The sequence below is a fragment of the Thunnus thynnus genome, chromosome 14 (genome assembly GCF_963924715.1).
Source record: "Thunnus thynnus chromosome 14, fThuThy2.1, whole genome shotgun sequence".
Classification (NCBI taxonomy): Eukaryota; Metazoa; Chordata; class Actinopteri; order Scombriformes; family Scombridae; genus Thunnus; species Thunnus thynnus.
This window is the reverse complement of record NC_089530.1, coordinates 12611986-12629323: the sequence shown is the minus strand read 5'-3', so window position 1 is coordinate 12629323 and position 17338 is coordinate 12611986. Positions and strand designations below refer to the sequence as shown.

The 17338-nt window shown below is 39.5% G+C and overlaps 1 protein-coding gene across 3 annotated transcripts in view; it reads left to right on the top strand.

Annotated features, from left to right (window-relative positions):
• The window catches only part of adgrb3 (adhesion G protein-coupled receptor B3), a 124221-nt gene extending 107438 nt beyond the window's left edge, over positions 1-16783 (top strand). For 2 of the 3 annotated variants that reach the window (XM_067609894.1, XM_067609892.1), the window contains 12 exons: positions 4865-5015; positions 6793-6862; positions 7258-7324; positions 8618-8721; positions 9047-9145; positions 9507-9678; positions 10107-10202; positions 11035-11074; positions 12589-13268; positions 13424-13459; positions 14355-14459; positions 15746-16783. In XM_067609894.1, coding sequence (XP_067465995.1) covers positions 4865-5015; positions 6793-6862; positions 7258-7324; positions 8618-8721; positions 9047-9145; positions 9507-9678; positions 10107-10202; positions 11035-11074; positions 12589-13268; positions 13424-13459; positions 14355-14459; positions 15746-15934 — 1809 coding nt within the window. In that variant the 3' untranslated portion in view covers positions 15935-16783. The remainder of the gene's footprint in view (positions 1-4864; positions 5016-6792; positions 6863-7257; positions 7325-8617; positions 8722-9046; positions 9146-9506; positions 9679-10106; positions 10203-11034; positions 11075-12588; positions 13269-13423; positions 13460-14354; positions 14460-15745) is intronic. The other variant, XM_067609893.1, reaches the window with a different exon arrangement.
• The last annotated feature ends 555 nt before the right edge of the window (positions 16784-17338 follow it).

Below are 17338 nucleotides of genomic sequence, written 5' to 3'. Positions count from 1 at the left end.
CTAAAAGGAGAGTGCATATTTGACTTACATTCATCAGGTGGCCGGATACACAAGTCCAAATGAAAGCAAATGTTGTTCTGCATCTGCTGGATTTGTTACTAGGCAACCGTTTGCTAGCACGTTCGCCATATCAACTTTATCAGGTCGTGATATGTCGATTTTATGTCAACATTGTTGTTGGCCCACTCAAGTTAGCAAACTGCATTTGTCTTGCTGGTCTCCACGGTGCAGTGGATAAAACTTCTAGAGCAATGAATTTATTACCATCTTCCCTTTGTTTCGCCTTGAATGTGTCTTTATGTCTCCTGTTGTAATAATATTTGAGAAATATTTCTTCTGTTTGATCAGACATACTGTAGGAACCAATGTTTGAGTGGTAGGCCAGCAAGAGGAGAAAACATAGCCCCTGTGTGGGTTTAATTGCCATGCTGCCTGACACTGCCTCTCTTGTTTTTCCTCCATCTCTTGTAAGAAGTGCATATAATTGGCTCCACTGTTTGTGGATTCAGAGTTGCTCATCGTCTAATAGAAATCATCTCTTAGCTGTGGAGGTGTCCTCTGGGAGAAGGAAATCAGTGAGTCACCTTTGCCTGTCTCTGATTTCCTTTGTCCTCTGTCGTTGTTCATCTTGGTTTATGGAAAAGAAGACAAACAAAGAGACGCTGTTGGGATTCCCAGAGAAGGTAAAATTAGAGAGTCTGAGCGTAAGAGATAATTATCCTATAATAAGTTAAAAAAAAAAAAAAGTATATATATATATATATACATACATACATACACACACACACGTTAAGTAGGTGGAAGTCAAGGAACACAGGGTCTACTGTGTGCCAACCTGTCCTTTCACTATTAAGAGATGTCAAAAAACAGATCACCAAACAATGGTTAGCTTTTATCAAACGATTCTAGTCAGGAACATTGTGAGCAGATATACTTTTTTTTTCTAAAGACAAACACTGTAATAAGAACAGCTTTGTACCACATATCTGCATTTAATTTTTGGGTGCCTAAATCTCCTGCATCAGGAGATTAGAAATGATCACCTTTTGTTCAAACACTGCATGTTATGTATCAGCACAGATGGCTTATCAAAGCTGGTATCTTGTCAAAAATTAATATCCCTGTAATTATTAAGAGCTTAAAAATTCTGCTTTTAAATTGAATATTTCGCTTAATACCCATGACATTAGTAAATTCAGCCCCTTGCAAGTGCAGTGGGCAAGATGTTACAGTTAGAGTGCTGAGCATTTTGAGCTAATATGAAAAAAAATAGAAAATAAAATTGAGTATCTTTTTTTTCTCTCTTTTACTTTGTAATAAAAGATCTAAAGAAATCTTCGTACAAGACAACAAATATAAAAAAGGCCTGCTCAAGGTCATGTATGTTACACATACAGTTACTGCTGTATACAAATTTGAGGGATAGTGTATTTTTAGTACATGAAGCTTGACCTCCCTTATAGAGAGGTTAGTTACATTCATTATAACTAAATGATTGGTGAATGAAAACACGCAAAATCAACATACAGCAAAGAATCATTTTGGTGATATTCAGGGGAATAGGTTCATGTACTGTATTGTTTAGGTTATGTGGAGCCTTAAGAGTGTTACGTGCTGTAATAAAGTAGGCAGAAGTGTCGAAAGTATGAACTCACTCCAGGTTGGTGAGGTACATCCACAGATCAGCAACAGAAGTAGCCATTTTCTGACTGTAGTAGCTAAGCTATTGGGTTTTGTTCAGTGTTTCTCTATGGTTCAACAACACTTTGCCACCACCACTCTGTTGGTGGGGGTTTTTAATGTCCTCCACCCAAGCACCTGCTGTATAAAACGCTGGGGCACTTGTTGCTTGATTCAAAAGGAGGGTGCTTCAATCAAAATAACAACCAGCCTCCTCCTCCCACAGTGATTCAGAACTGTTGAAAGTAATACTGTCAGGTCTGGTTCAGATTCTTCTAGTAATATAATGTAATAGATCGTACAGTATAAAGTAAGTAAAGTGTCATTAATGTGCTTGCTTGATGTGTAGTAAACAAATTCTCAGGTCCCTTCAAGAGTTTATCGCAATAATAGTGAAAATATGTATTAAATGTTACACTGTTAACTGTAACTGTATTCTTATACAACCAATTAATCTAAATCATGTAAATAACTGAATAATTAATAGTGATTGGCAAATAAAATGCTTAGCACTCTGAGGTAAATAATTCAATCTCCAAGTTAGCTTAATCCAATTAGAATCCTTGATTTTTGAGAGGATTTTCTTTGCCTCACTAATAGTAAAACTCACCACTCCTCTTTCCATTCCACTGGCCTTTCATTGCATTATGAAGCAGACTGTGCAACAGCTCATGGCAATTAAGCTTTCAGTTCTTAATATTTGAGACAGTATCAAGACTCTGCCCAGACCTTTTAGTCTGAGCGTCGTCAGGCCACGGCAAGAAATTCTTCAAATTTCTGTCCTGACCTTAATGTGCCATTATTGAACTAGCTTGAAGTACACCCCATCACCCTCTACGCTACCTTCATGTCTATCAGCTCTGCAATGTTTTAATGTGGTCCCTTCCTCGGTTCCTCTGTTTCCATGGATACTGACACAGTGCGCTCAACATCTCCCCGGCATTTGCCTTTCTAAAGGGCAGCGTGAACTCTAGGTTTCAACCTCGTTTTTGTATGACTGCCTACGTTCAACTGGCACTATCATAATGTCTGCATAATGTACCTTTCTGTCTTTTCAAAAGCACAGTTTTTTATTTTCGAGAGCTAATGAGGCTGGATGGTATAGGCACCCAAGTGAACCATGAAACATAACGGTTGGATGTGACCTGTTTCCAGGAAACAAGGCAGGCTCTATTTTCAGCACCTTGGACAGCACATGAGCAACAGCAACACTAGAATTAGCTTTGGATGGAAGTCGACAGGCAGTATAGCTACTGTATGTGGCAGACACACACGGTTTTCTTCCTTCCTCTGCTGTCTCCATCATGTAGAAACCAGCATTTAAAATTGCTGTTTTTACTTATATACTTACTATGATTGTTCCCTCATTGATTTGTGGTCATGCAGGTCACTGAATTCATAAATCCCTCTGCTAACGCAAACACAGCATTTAAAAATCTATAACATAGTATAGTAGATGCTATTCCTTATTCAAAGCTTATTACTCAAGGATATATACTGTAGCTCAAATATGTGTTACCTCTACAAAGGCATCTGTTTGCAACTGTAATTAGCACATAGGCAGGTGGCAGAGTGTCTTGGGAGATTCATATGCTTTGATTTCATGTGCTGCTTTGATACTTTCATCTCTACAGCATTAGCAGCTCTAAAGTGTCATAATAAGTCTTTCACCAAAGCATGATCACTTTCCTGATACCTATGGGACATTTGTAGTATTTCAGTATTTAACACTCTTCACGTAAATATAGAATTAGAAAGAATTGCCTTAGAATTGCAGCACATTTTTGGGAGATACAAGTACATTATAAAGGGCTGTAATTATTAGCACTAAAGAATCAGAAAGCGTGTCTATTCCTGTTCTTGTTAACTTCCATGCTCTATGTATGTCTCCACATTAATATGAAATATTTTCTTACAGTTGCATACCTTTTCTGCAACTAGGCTTGGCCATTAATATGCATAATTGCATATTATGTCGCTGGCACGTCAAGAAGAAGGCAACCATCTTTTTACAAGGAAATTATGATATCCTATTAATGTAAGCTTGGTTGTATTATTTTATAGGCTACTTTTTTAAATTACAAGCCACAAACCCACCAATTACATTTAAGTATAAAAGACACTGGATAAAGGGCATTACACACACTCGCCTGAACGTACTGCATCAGAATTGATCCTTCAATACATGACATTTGATAACTGTCTTCTAAGTGAATCCACATTTATGTCATGAGGTAATGTAGGATTATTGTCTCGTATGAACCCCATGAACACTACAGGGGTTAGATGGATTTAGTGTGGTTTTCTCAGTGGGGATGTAAGGTGTATGGGAGATCTCACAGTATGGCGTGGACGCCCTGGGATGTGATGATACACTTCAATCTTTCCCTCTTTGTGCAGTTATCACTCAGATTACCCCAGCTTCACACTGCAAACAATCTACAGCCTGGAACTTGGAAAAAAAGAAAAAAGAAGCTTAATCTCTTCTCACTCACAAATGTCAGTGTGCAGTGACAAGATTCTTAAGGATACTTCTTTATTTCTAATCCTCTTCTAAACAATCCCATTTGGAGATGCCTTTCTGCAGAGCAAAGATGGACAAGCTAATGAAGCTGAAAAGTGCCGTTATGCTGTCCAGCCTGAATGCGATCTGCTGCCTCAGATAACGTGCGTTCTGTATCATTTAAGCAGTGTTGTGGTTTGTTCCCCTCCTCTCTGTGTAAAACAGTTGACCTTGGCTCACATGCCTCCAGGTGGGATCCCCAGCATACTAATAAGGGTTAGTGCAGAGGAATGCTATGCCATGGTTTTCTGTGTCAGCTAGCCCAGCTCTGATCTTTTCTACTATTGCCACCTCTGATGCTGCAGTTCGGACTAATGTTTTGTTTAATTCAATGCACGGGATGGTACGTAAGTGCTGTAGATGGTCTAGACAGGCAAATTCTGTTGTGCATTTGCCTGTCTAGACCATCTAGACCATTGCTACAAGAATGGTTCAAGGAAATAATGACATATCTAATGCTCTATTGTATAACAGCTGCACATTATCTACCTAAATTTTTATATTAGCCGTTTTAAAGCTAATGGATCTCTAGTAAGCTGCATTTGTGTTTAGGTAAATCTCCTTTTGAACCTGTAGTCAAGAAATATGTCTCCTTCTGTTCCTTTTTTCATGTATCAATAGGGTGTCTGCATCATGACGACAGCCTTTCTACACTTCTTCTTCCTGGCATCGTTCTGCTGGGTCCTCACAGAGGCTTGGCAGTCCTACATGGCAGTGACAGGAAAGGTTCGGACCAGGCTCATCCGCAAGCGTTTTCTGTGTCTGGGTTGGGGTAAGTCTACTAAAAATCTCTCCATTATCTCCATCATACCTCGCAGCTGCCATTTTATTTCAAAGTCTATGGCCAAGGTGTCTTTCCAAGTAACTGTATGTCTTTCCCGTTTGCCGTTCTCATCCTCTCTGTGGGGCAGCTAGATCTTCATCCTATCAGGCTCTTTGTTGTGATGCTTTTGTGCTCCAGTCAAGCTCTCTAAGGGATGGGTAAATGGACCGGCCTTGAGCAGTGGGGGGAGACAGACTGGTGTGGTTCTCCCTTTGCAGGTTGCAGTGACCTTACGTCTAATAAAGAGGGTGTGAGCCGAGCGTTTACACTGCAGCAGAGTACATTTTATTCAAAACCCTCAGAAAGACATTTCAGGAGAGTGAAATGTTTACAAAGCTAAAACATATTGGAGCGGGGTTTGAGTATGAGCTGTATGATCACACATACAGTATTCTGAAAAGCTTTGCTGAGTCCAGTGTTCAACCACTTATAACATTTACCTGTAATGTAATTATTATCTGTATTGCTACAGATTTTAATCAGACTGGATCTCAGATAATGAAGTTTCTACTGCCTCCCACGCTGTGTCCCCTGCACAATAAAATAATGACAATCATACATCCACATATTCCAGTGAATACACTTGTGTCAATAAACACAAGCAAAGTGTCTCTATCAAAATTTGAACGACTTCAATTTTTTTTTTCATTTGATAAATGTCAGTCTGAATCCTCGACCAAAGGGTTCTTTCTTACAGACTACTAGAAATCTCTCCTTTAAAAAAGATCAATTTGATTATGAAAGAGCCCACACTCATTCTTCTTGTTACCTAGCAACAAACAAGGCTCTCTTAGTCATTGCAGTGCAACTGCTTGCTGCAAAAAAAAAAAAAAAAAAAAATGGACAAAAGGCTGTTCTGCAATCACAGATTTCGAAAAAATGCCATAATAGACAATTTGGTGATAAGACACCGTCTTTATGTGACCACAGAAATGTGTTACATAATGTCAACATTTTTACATAGTTTGACTTGAAAATAAAATAACTCTAATCCTCACATTACTACCTGCATTCAAACAGAAGACAAAAAATGTTCAAAACTGATTTCTAAACGATGCACAGCACACCATACCTGTTGTCTCTTAATTCAGCCTATTTGAAGTGCATCGTCTCCACCAGGCTGTTGCCTGCGCAGTGATTTATGACATGCTTGTGTACACTCGGCACTCTTTACCTCTTCAACACTGCAGAGAGGTACTGGATGGCCACAGGGTCTTCGCCTCATGCCTCCAGGAAACTGATTACATCAATAGCACCTGCCTGCGCTGTTCCAAGAGGAAAAGCATTAATATTCTGAGCACACAGTAGTAAAGACCGAATCCATTACACCAATCTATAATGAGGAGCAATACAGCAAAAATCCCTTCATATAAAAGGTGTGGAGGGCAGTGGAATTTCTTACAGCACAGTGATGAAATTTCACTACGTGCTTTTCTGGACTCGATGCACTGCTGCCATTTTGTCAAAGCACAGTACAGTCTGTTCTCTTTTACTTAATGGAGTACTGAATGTTGATTGAAATATTAAAATGCATACAGTTCATCATATAGTCTCAGAGAGCTATATAGTGTCATACTGTAGCTTCTAATGCAGTGAATCTAGCTGCACTATGTAAAATGACTGGAAGGCATAGGAGCAGACTCTCTGCACTGAAGCAGGCTCATGCTCTCAGTTTCAACAAGCAAGTGGAACTGCTCGAATAACTATTGATTGTTTTCTTTTTAAGGATTACCAGCTTTAGTGGTTGCTGTTTCAATGGGATTCACCAAAACAAAGGGCTACGGGACAAACTTATAGTAAGTTGTTCTTTTTATGTCTGTACTTGTTATTCAGTACACATGCAGTGGGTTCATGGTAACACTTAAGAGTAATGATTAAGTGCTTCTGCAGTGGCTTACTTATCCTAAATAGTGCCATAAACAAAGTCCCATGAACCCAATCAAATTTCTATATAGCGCAGCAAGACCCCGATTTCTTGTGAGCTGTATCCCTGCTGGATACCAAACACATAAACACTGCTTAAAATCTCTTTAGCATTTTATTACCCTGTGAAACTTTGGAAATAGAGTTACAGCATATGGTACTTCTCCCCTGACAATTGAGGAAAATACAATTGTATGCTGGTGTGCGCCATTAACTCAGATGTTAATGCCTTGGTGGAATTTACTGTTTTTTCCTGCTTTCCCTGCAGCTGTTGGCTTTCTTTGGAGGGTGGGCTCCTGTATGCCTTTGTTGGACCTGCAGCTGCTGTTGTTCTGGTATGTTTCGATTATCAGATGTCCAGTTCTAACTTTCATATGCTGGGGATACATGGGAAATGTAAATGTACAACAAATAAACTCAGCTAAAAAGGCAAAAATCTGCAGGTGTTTTTTTCTTTATGTAATATACAGTCAGTTATCCCGTTCAAGCACAATCAGAAGAAATCCATCTTAATACAGAATACTTTGCATAGTTTTGAAAAGTAAGATGCAGTGTAGTGTCAGTGTAGTACGGTTGCAATGCGTTAAAACTCGACAAAATGTTCTTATGAAAATGCCTAACAGGGGGAACACACTTTGGTTTCAAAGTCAAACTTATGAGCGTCCCATCAGGCAGTGTGCTCAAGTAATTCCCTTTCATTTGCTATAATGTAGCTGTGAGGTTATTAAGTATTTATGCATTGGATTTGTTCAAAATCTAATATACTGAAGTATTTTAATCATCTTGTATTTACATTGTTACACAGAAAAGAAAAAAAAAATCACACAAAGAATGTGATTATGCAAATCACAAAGTCTGTGTCAGAGGGACAGATGACACTGAATACTGAATCATATCTTTCATTGTCAAACTTCTGTTCTGTGGTGGGATTTTGAAATAAAAAGATTTCAGATATTTTGAAAAAGTGACTAAATGTCTTGGACACAGATACTTTACCAAGTCTTGCTGTACTGTGGTTTTCATTTGTGAAAAAACGAGTTAATCTTTGCAAAAATGGCAGAAACCTCTGCTATGAGAATGAACACCACACTGCTGTTATCACTTTACTGATACTGTTACATCATAATCAAACGTCTCAAAGTAACAAAGCTTGTTGAATAAAAACTTACCCAAATGTATTTGTATAAATACTTAATAAGCTCTTTATCTCAGCTAGAGGGATTTGAAATAGATTGTAGCCTAAATGTTTAAAGAAAATTTCCACACAGCTACTGTAAATCTCCTTCAGTTTTCTATTAGAGTAGGCGCTGCTAATAATAGTAGAAGGTGCCTTTGAGAAGACAAGTGTTCCTTGTCAAGCAGATCTTTTCTTAAGGCTGTTGTGCTGGGCTGAGTGTGCCAGGCATGCCTCATCCATTGGCTGAAATGTTACAGAGATGAGCAAACAGTAGAAGCTAGAGGTCAAAGCTCAGCGCAGACGGAAAGTCGAGAAAAAAACGCCTGCGGGATAATGACATCAGTCGTTTGCTACTTACAGACAATGTCAAGCCAGGAAACAATATCTTTAACATTGAAATAATCTTGTTGCAGTTGAAAACTTAATATTCCTGTTTCCTTCCTACTGACAGGTCAACATGGTGATTGGTATCTTAGTGTTTAATAAACTAGTGTCCAGAGATGGCATACTGGACAAGAAGCTGAAGCATCGAGCAGGGTATGACAGCACATCCTTGTTAGTACCTCTGTTTTTCTTCTAAACATTCTTATTCTTAACTTCCTGCAAAAATATACATATGATTTTACACATATGGAGATTTAGACCTCCTTTTCTTGTCATTGAAAGGAAATTAGAAGCATAAACATAAAGAGGTCAGATCTCTCTCTGGAGTGACATGGCTTCTTATTTCCTTGGCAGAATCAGTCCAAGATGAAAATCATTAAAAACGCCCACACATTGGCTGCCTCTACTGTTGCTAATATGATGGGGGGAGAATTTCAAGTCGGGGTAGTGGCTGTTAGCTGTTGTTTGTCATGCTGTTGTCTCTTATGTCCCACAGACAGATGAGTGAGCCGCATACAGGATTAACTCTCAAGTGTGCCAAATGTGGCGTTGTATCAACAACTGCTTTATCAGCAACTACAGCTAGCAATGCAATGTAAGTGCCTGTCAGTGTCTCTGAATCAATAAGACAATGCTACAGGGGGAATCTGCATGCGTGTCCACCTCTACAACTCTCAGTCCACTGCAGAGAACTGATGTCCCAATTACATCCACAATACATCACATCTACAGAATAGAAAAAAATATTCTATTGTGCATCATACACATGTGATGTTACATGCTTATTTGTGTGAAAGTAACTGGCTTACATTACTACTAGCATGCACAGTAAAGCTCCGCTGCTGTACGGTGTAAAAAGGCCATGATGTTACTTGGCACTACAGACCTCATTTTTTAATCCACACCAATTTGCTTGCTGTTATTTCTTCTACACACTGCCTCCTCCCTTCTCTCAGGGCGTCCCTGTGGAGCTCCTGCGTCGTCCTACCTCTGCTGGCTTTGACCTGGATGTCTGCAGTGCTCGCCATGACAGACAAGCGCTCCATCCTCTTTCAGATCCTCTTTGCTGTCTTTGACTCACTGCAGGGTTTTGTCATTGTGATGGTGCACTGTGTCCTACGGAGAGAGGTAGAGGATGTGTTTAATCTCTCTTTTCTTTCAACCGTGAGCTTTGTTTACTTGGGAGAAACAACCTGAGCGTGTTTCATTTTCACTTAAAAACATGGCAGGAAGTAGATTGGCTTAATCACAAATTCAATTGCAGAAGATTTGATTGTTTTCTTATCCATTTAGGATTTAACTAGATCTTAACCACCTTAAAAAATACTAAATGCAAAAAGTTTTTGCTACCAGGAATAGAAGTTGTTTTGGTATTGTGTCATGATTTTCTGCACATTCAGAAGTAAAATATGGTACCTTTTCAGACTTGACAGAGGATTAAAGAAAATATGAACTTTGCATGTCTTTTTGTTGTTTAAAACATGTTGTACACATTGTGCACATGATAAAAAGAAAAAAGAAAGAAAAAAAAAAAACCTGATACCCCTTGTCCTTAGGTCCAAGATGCTTTCAGATGTCGGCTCAGAAACTGCCAAGACCCAATCAGTGGTGATGCAACAGGAACCTTCCCTAATGGCCATGCTCAGATAATGGTAGGTACAGTTACCCTGTTATCTGTAACCATTAGATCCTCTATAATTTAAGCAGACCCAATGTTCCCTGGTTATTTATGATACACATGCACACCCTCTTCTTCTCCATTGACCTCAATTTAACTTGTGCTCTTCATGCAGCTTTTTTTTTAATCTTTATTTTGCAGTTTAACATTGTCTCTAAAATATGAGGCATTGTTTCCCATCGGTTTATAATTTCTCACACAACGCTTTGGTAAAGCTACAATTACATGCAGTGTAGGCACTTGGCCTTCTGATAAATGGCATTAGTTCCCTTTAGCTTTCTTAGGCCCTAAGCCCAATCTTTTATTTCAGTTTGATTGAACTTAATGTCCATGTTTGCAATGCATCCCTCTCATTTCCTCTCCCAGGGTAATAGAGGACTGTTCCCTGCCTGACCTTTGAAATGGGACACCAGTCTCTTCATCTAGCGGGACGATGCCACTGGCACATCATAGAAATGATCTTCCATTAGTATTCTAATACCCCTCGGAGTGAAATAGTTTTCACAATAGCAGAATGGTGTCAGGGCCCCTTTGGTTCAATAGAGGCATTAGCAGCAAGCACAAAATGCTTCCTGGCTGCTGCAGTTGCATTTTCTTTCATATATGTTTCATTGATATGTTGTTAGGATGAAGCAGAGGGGAAAAAAATGACTGCTTTGCATTTTTCTACAGCCTAGGGAAATAATGAAAAAAACATTATCGATCCTAATCTGGCTACTCACTTTTACAGCTAAGGATACAGTTGATTTTTTTAAAAATAGAAACCGTGTAGCAGTACTGACCATTTGATTGTCTTCTACCTACAGACAGACTTTGAGAAAGACGTGGACATCGCCTGCCGATCAGGTAAAGAGCAGATGGTCTCGTATTAACAAGATCCTCCTTGCCTTGCAAAACCTAGTAAAAAATAGCTCAGGTTATATAACAACCAACAATCCCCACAGGAGTTTTTTCACAGCTACCAAAACACTGACTTTAATCTGAGAACAAAAAAAAGTATAAAGAGAGCTGTTGGAAATTCACTTTATTTGTCAGCTTTTCGGCAGTAAATGACTGAAGTAAATGTGAATAACAGCAGCTTTTTTTTTCCATCTTCTGGCAGTTGCGCTCATAATTATGTTTTTCATGTTGACACCACCATAGAATGGGTGTGTAGGTGCTAGGTTTCAGATTTTGGGAGGATTTTCTTCCTCTAATGTTTAACTCATATGAGTGGGAAGTAATATTTCTTCCTGATTCCTGCCTCTAGCTCTTTTGTACTTTTGAGCTACAGTAATTGTTGGTAGACAAGTGTATGGTTTAATAAAAGTATCATGAAGAAATGTTCCTAAGAGATGGGACAAATTATCCTGCATGTAACAAGAGGTAGCAACTTGCACAAGCCTGGAGCTTCGTTTTCCTCCAATCCCTTCCAAACCAGTGAAGAACACCTCCTAAATGGATCTGTGGGGAATAACCAAGCTGACCATTATTCAGAGCGCTCAGAAACACAGCTTGTTAAGAGACGAAAGGGGCTGTCTCGCTCTTCCGACCCATGTTGCTCATGCTGTGCAGTCTTGTATAGCTAAAGTGGACATACCCAATACAAAAAGGCAGAGCAGACAGTCATTTATAAATCATGACCAGAATCAGAATGAAGTAGAGCTGCAGTCAGCGAGAAATGCACTTCACAGATTACTCTCTGGGCTCACAGAGTTTGAGTTTGTTTTTTACGAACAGGAATTATTGTCAGGAGCAGCTTAATATTCTGCATTGTCACACCATACAGCATAAACTTTTCATAAACTTTCCTCTGTGCCCACAATAGGCATTAAATTAGGCTGAAACAAAAAGGTGATTATTAGATCTCATTTGTTGTCTTTGTAATCTCCTTGCAGGCTTTTTATGAGCACACATAATTCTTACCAATTCATGTGGCAAAGATTAAAATGCACAGTGTGGGGGATAGGATGTTCTTATAACCAGAAGGTATTTCTGAGTATCTTGCAGCTTTTGCTTGGTTGAATATTTGGTGCATTACAAGGTCATCACCAATCAAAAAGTTAGGATTACAGATGCTACATATGTCGGAGAGTTTCAGGGAGAAAATTAAACCAAACCACCTTATTTACTGCTACATTCTCCTGAGATAGATGTGTCTGCTGATGCGTCCCTTTGCATTTAGGTGCAATGTCATACTCTGTGTATATTCACAGTTATTTGCCCTGCCAGCTTTGCAGCACAAAATCCTTTGAGAATTGGTTGATATTGATTTGAATTATTTTGTTCCTTTGGTCATATGCTAGATAATCTCAGACAAACTAACACTTCTTTCATTATTGAGAATTTTCAGCTAATCCTCATATCACTCTGCCCTGCAGCACTCCACAAAGACATGGGCTCCTGTCGCGCCGCCACCATAACAGGCACCCTCTCCCGCATTTCCCTCAACGATGAGGAGGATGAGAAGGTCCCTGAGGGCCTCAACTACTCCACGTTGCCTGGCAACATCATCTCCAAAGTGATTATCCAGCAGCCTTCAGCTCTGCACATGCCTATGGGAGTGGGTGATCTGAAAGAGCAGTGCATCGCTGACAGCACCGCTGACATGCGCCGCACTGTTTACCTGTGCACCGACGATGCCATGCGCCAGAGCGACCAAGACATGGGGGGCCATGACATGGAGGGCCACTCGTTGCAGGGCCAGGTGATGGAGACAGACTACATAGTCATGCCTCGTGCCTCTGCTGCAGCGGTGTCGGGGTCGGGTAATGTGCCCACCCTCCTGAAAGAGGACACCAAGATGAACATCACTATGGATACGCTGTCACATGAGAGGCTGATGCATTACAAGATGAGTCCTGACTTCAATATCAGCCCGTCGGGCTTGGACCACATGAATGTGAACCTGGAACAGCAGTATCCGAGTGCTCCAGAGCAGATGCAAAACCTGCCCTTTGAACCTCGCACGGCTGTTAAGAACTTCCTCGCTGAGATGGAGGAATCTGCGGGTCTTTCAAGGAGTGAGACAGGGTCAACAATATCTATGAGCTCCTTAGAGGTACATATGCTCATGTGGCGGAAGCACAGAGGATACAGAGCTGCAGCACATACTTTACCGCACATTTTAAAAACACATTGTATGCCTATGTTATGTACATATATTTGTAAACTGCTGATTTCATAACTAAATACCGTCATGTTTTATTTTCACAGAGAAGAAAGTCACGATATTCTGATCTGGACTTTGAGGTATGTAAAAATACATGTTTCTTTCCATAGTACATGCATCTAGCTTTTTTTATGCAGAGAAAAGACACTTTTTGAAGTTGTGTTTGTCATTTGATTTATTAGTACTTGTTGTGCCTCTTAAGCTTATTGGAGTTACACAGCCTTGACCTAACAAGATTTATTAACATGCTGTGTAGTTAAGGTAAAAGCAAGGCTGTCAACTGACAAACAGGGCAACAGTTTTCATCTACATTTTGTCCTCCTCCATCTCCTACATCCATTAACTATACGTTGATTTCCAAAATGTATGCTTTTAAAGTCATTTGCACATTTCACATCTGATTTTACCACTGGTTTCAACAATGATTATATTGGCTTGCAAACACTTATTCAAACCCCCTTTGGCAGGTTGCAGCATTTCCTTTGCATTGTTAAATCAGGTTTTTACTGCATATATATAGTACACACATTCAAAGTAAAGGAAACGTAAAATGAATGCTTCTGGCAGCTATTTTGGCGTGTGGTGCGTTTTGTTTTAGCTTAGATGCACACCACCCCTTTAAAATGGAAGACTTGTGCCAAGGTTTGATTATAAGCATTTCCCTTATGCCAACAAAACTCTAAATGAGGCAATTTGTCATTGAAGAATTATCTTAAATTCAGATACTCCGGACATTGCAAATTAAAATAGTTCAGGCTTTCAGTGTCCTTTCGCCTTGTCCTTAATTATCTTGGTGTTTCCTTTATTTTGGCAGTTACTTGTATATATGCAGAGACGAGTAGATTTGTTTCAAACCTGGCCTTTAAGTAAACTACCATGACACTAACAAATTGATCAGAGTTGGAGTGGGTGGAGAGGAAGATGCATTTCCATTATTGGCTGTCAATACCAAAGAAAAAACCCTTGCCATTGCAGAAAGTCATGCACACCAGGAAAAGACACATGGAGCTGTTCCAGGAACTGAATCAGAAATTTCAAACCCTGGACCGATTTCGAGACATACCAAATATGGGCAGCATGGTGAGTAACAGGAAACCAGGGGGGTGGCTGTCAGCCAATTAAAGCAATCAACATCCAAATATCCTATTTAGATATCCGGTGCAGGACACATAATGTGTGATTGTGCAAATGAGAGGTTATGTAGCTAAAGTATTCATGTGGAAGTGAACCTTCCTATACATAGTGGGCCTGCCGGCAGATGGCAGGGGGTGAGTGAGGGGGCTGCCCCTTAAAAACACAGAGGCATTTTCTCCACAAGGCCAGTCTCAGGGAAGAAAGACCTTTGGTAATCTTGTTGCAATAGAGTGCATCCATTCCAATGCAAGGCCATGAATGCACTTTTATTTACATGCACATTTATCTACTTAGCACCCCCATCATTTTTCCATTAATGCATGGCAGATTATTTAATCTATCAACATCTATACAAATACTACCTTAAGTTTGCTCTTCTCTTACTTCAACTGTGTGCGGGGGATCTTTTCTTATGAAATATTTTATCACATTGGAGATAGAAGTCAGGTGAATTATGAGAATTCTCTGTGACCTTGCTGCAAAGCAAAAGTCCCACCATCTGTCTCCACACCTGGCTGGAGCCGTAGACAATGGGGATGTCAAGCTTTATCCATCTCTGTCTCAGACAGGGAGCTATGTTTTCTGTGTGGAATGCAACAAACAGAAACTGGGCTGGTGACCAAACGCAGCTAGACTATTAGACAATGTCAACTACACAGCAGCGTTTTTGGTTGCATCTAATTCTTTTTCACTCACATTTCAATCACCCCTACAGCACAATGTAATTTGAGGCCTGTTGCTTAGTTACCAGTGCAAGTTCTTTTGTAAAGAAAGCGATAACTACAGTACATTCTCACTCCCCCTTTTCCTTTTTTTCCCCAAATGAATCAACTGCAGAGCTGGTTGCAGACATTAGTATCTATTTTATATTCCCTGACTGGGAGCAGCTTCTCTCTGTTATTTGCAACAGTGTCTTTGGGACTGTCAATGAGAGCACATTCAGATGAATGGCTCACACATGAAGCCCATATAGTGCACCAGAACTTGGGGAAAACACAATTCTGCTATGACTCCATGATAATAGTGTGAGCATGTTCACATTTAATACACTACCATTATCTTTTGTTATTTGATGCTTTTCACAGCATTAATCCATTATTTTCAATTAGCAGTGGGTAGGAAATCATAGAATGCTTTTTTGAATGCACTTCACTGGAAAAGTTTTGTTTTTTTGACAAAGCTGTAGAGGATGTCATGCAACTAATATCACACCCCACTGGCCATGTTCACAGGACAAGGCAATGCCAAACAAGAACCCATGGGAGAGCTACAATCCAGCCTGTGAGTACCAGAATTACGCCACTATGAATGTACTAGAATCTGACACCAAGGACTCACTGGAGATGACGCCTGCAGAGTGGGAAAAGTGTGTCAACTTACCCTTAGACGTCCAGGAGGGAGACTTCCAAACAGAGGTCTAGAGGTGAAGAACAAGAAAATGCAAACTAGGGAAGGAGGAGAAAGGGATGTATTTTGCACTGAATAAAGCAACAGACTTTTCTAACAGCCTTGGCATACATATCTGGATAATACGAGTGTGGCAGGGACATTATGTGCCAATACAATATAAGGACTGAGGAGAGAGAAAAAAGAAAACGAGGGGAAAAAAACATCAGTGTTACTTTTTGTATTCTCACTAGTGTACTTAGTGTGGGGCAGCCTGGTGTACAATATTTACCATCATGTGTTTCAAATTATCTGTTGAGGAATTGGCTAAAAAAGGTAATCTCTCTAGATGAAACCTCACAAAGCAAATGACATGCCATGTCGTCCCAGCTTCATTGGGTCTAGTTTTGATTTCATAAAACTGGACCCAGGAGCACAATGTATATATTTATGCAGGTTTTTAAAAAGTTTATAACAGTCTGTTTGGCCATTACTACACTTTTTACTTTATAATATAAAACATGGGAGGCAAAGAGGATTTTTTCTGTCATATTAAAATGAATGTTTGTCAAGCTACATTCTTCATTGCTTTAAATGCAATAAAGATAATACTCACTTTTATATAAATAATATATTTCACAACTTTAATACTGCAGAATCTGCTTGAAGGATCCCAGCAAGCTCTCTCATCTGCAGCTCTGTATAAAATATTTAAAAACAAAATGTTGTATGGTGTAAATAAACTTTTGTCTACATATGTTTTACTTGTGCCAATTTATTTTAATGAGAAAAAAAAATGCCAACCTGATCAAAAGTTATAGCGAAAAATGTTAACATTTGAAAAGGAATGTAAATAAAAGAGGAAATATGTTCGTACTGCTTCAGAGGTTGTGTCAAGTTTATGTGGTTTGTTGGTTGTGGAGTTCATTACTCACCTCGCTTAATTAAGAGGGCTTTTGAATGTATGAAATCAAATCATGGGAACGTGACTCAGTGTGAAAATAGAGCTATCCCTGTTTGAGTATTCATGGTGAAATTAAGAAAATTGGACTTCTAAGTTAATAACCTTATCTATAATTCAACCTTTTCTCCACCTCACTTTAGCATAGACTAGATTATCCAAAAAGAGTCACTCAAGTGCCCTCCGGTGTCTCACATACTGTCCCCTCTGATGACTTTTAGCTCAGGTGAGTCATTCTCTCTATGATTTAAACCCTACCTTTCACTGTAGTTGAAGGTTAGAATGGTAAAGTTTCCTCTTGACTCACCTCATAAATCCACCCTCGTATCTTATTTATGAATTTGTATAGGAAACATTCAAACTCTTAATAGGTTTTTGTGCCTCCAGAAGGTTCACCTGATAAGATCAGTTAAGATTTTCCTGGGCAGACAGGGGCCAGACAGAGCCCGGATGGGAGGAGGATGTGAGGGCTTAGGGA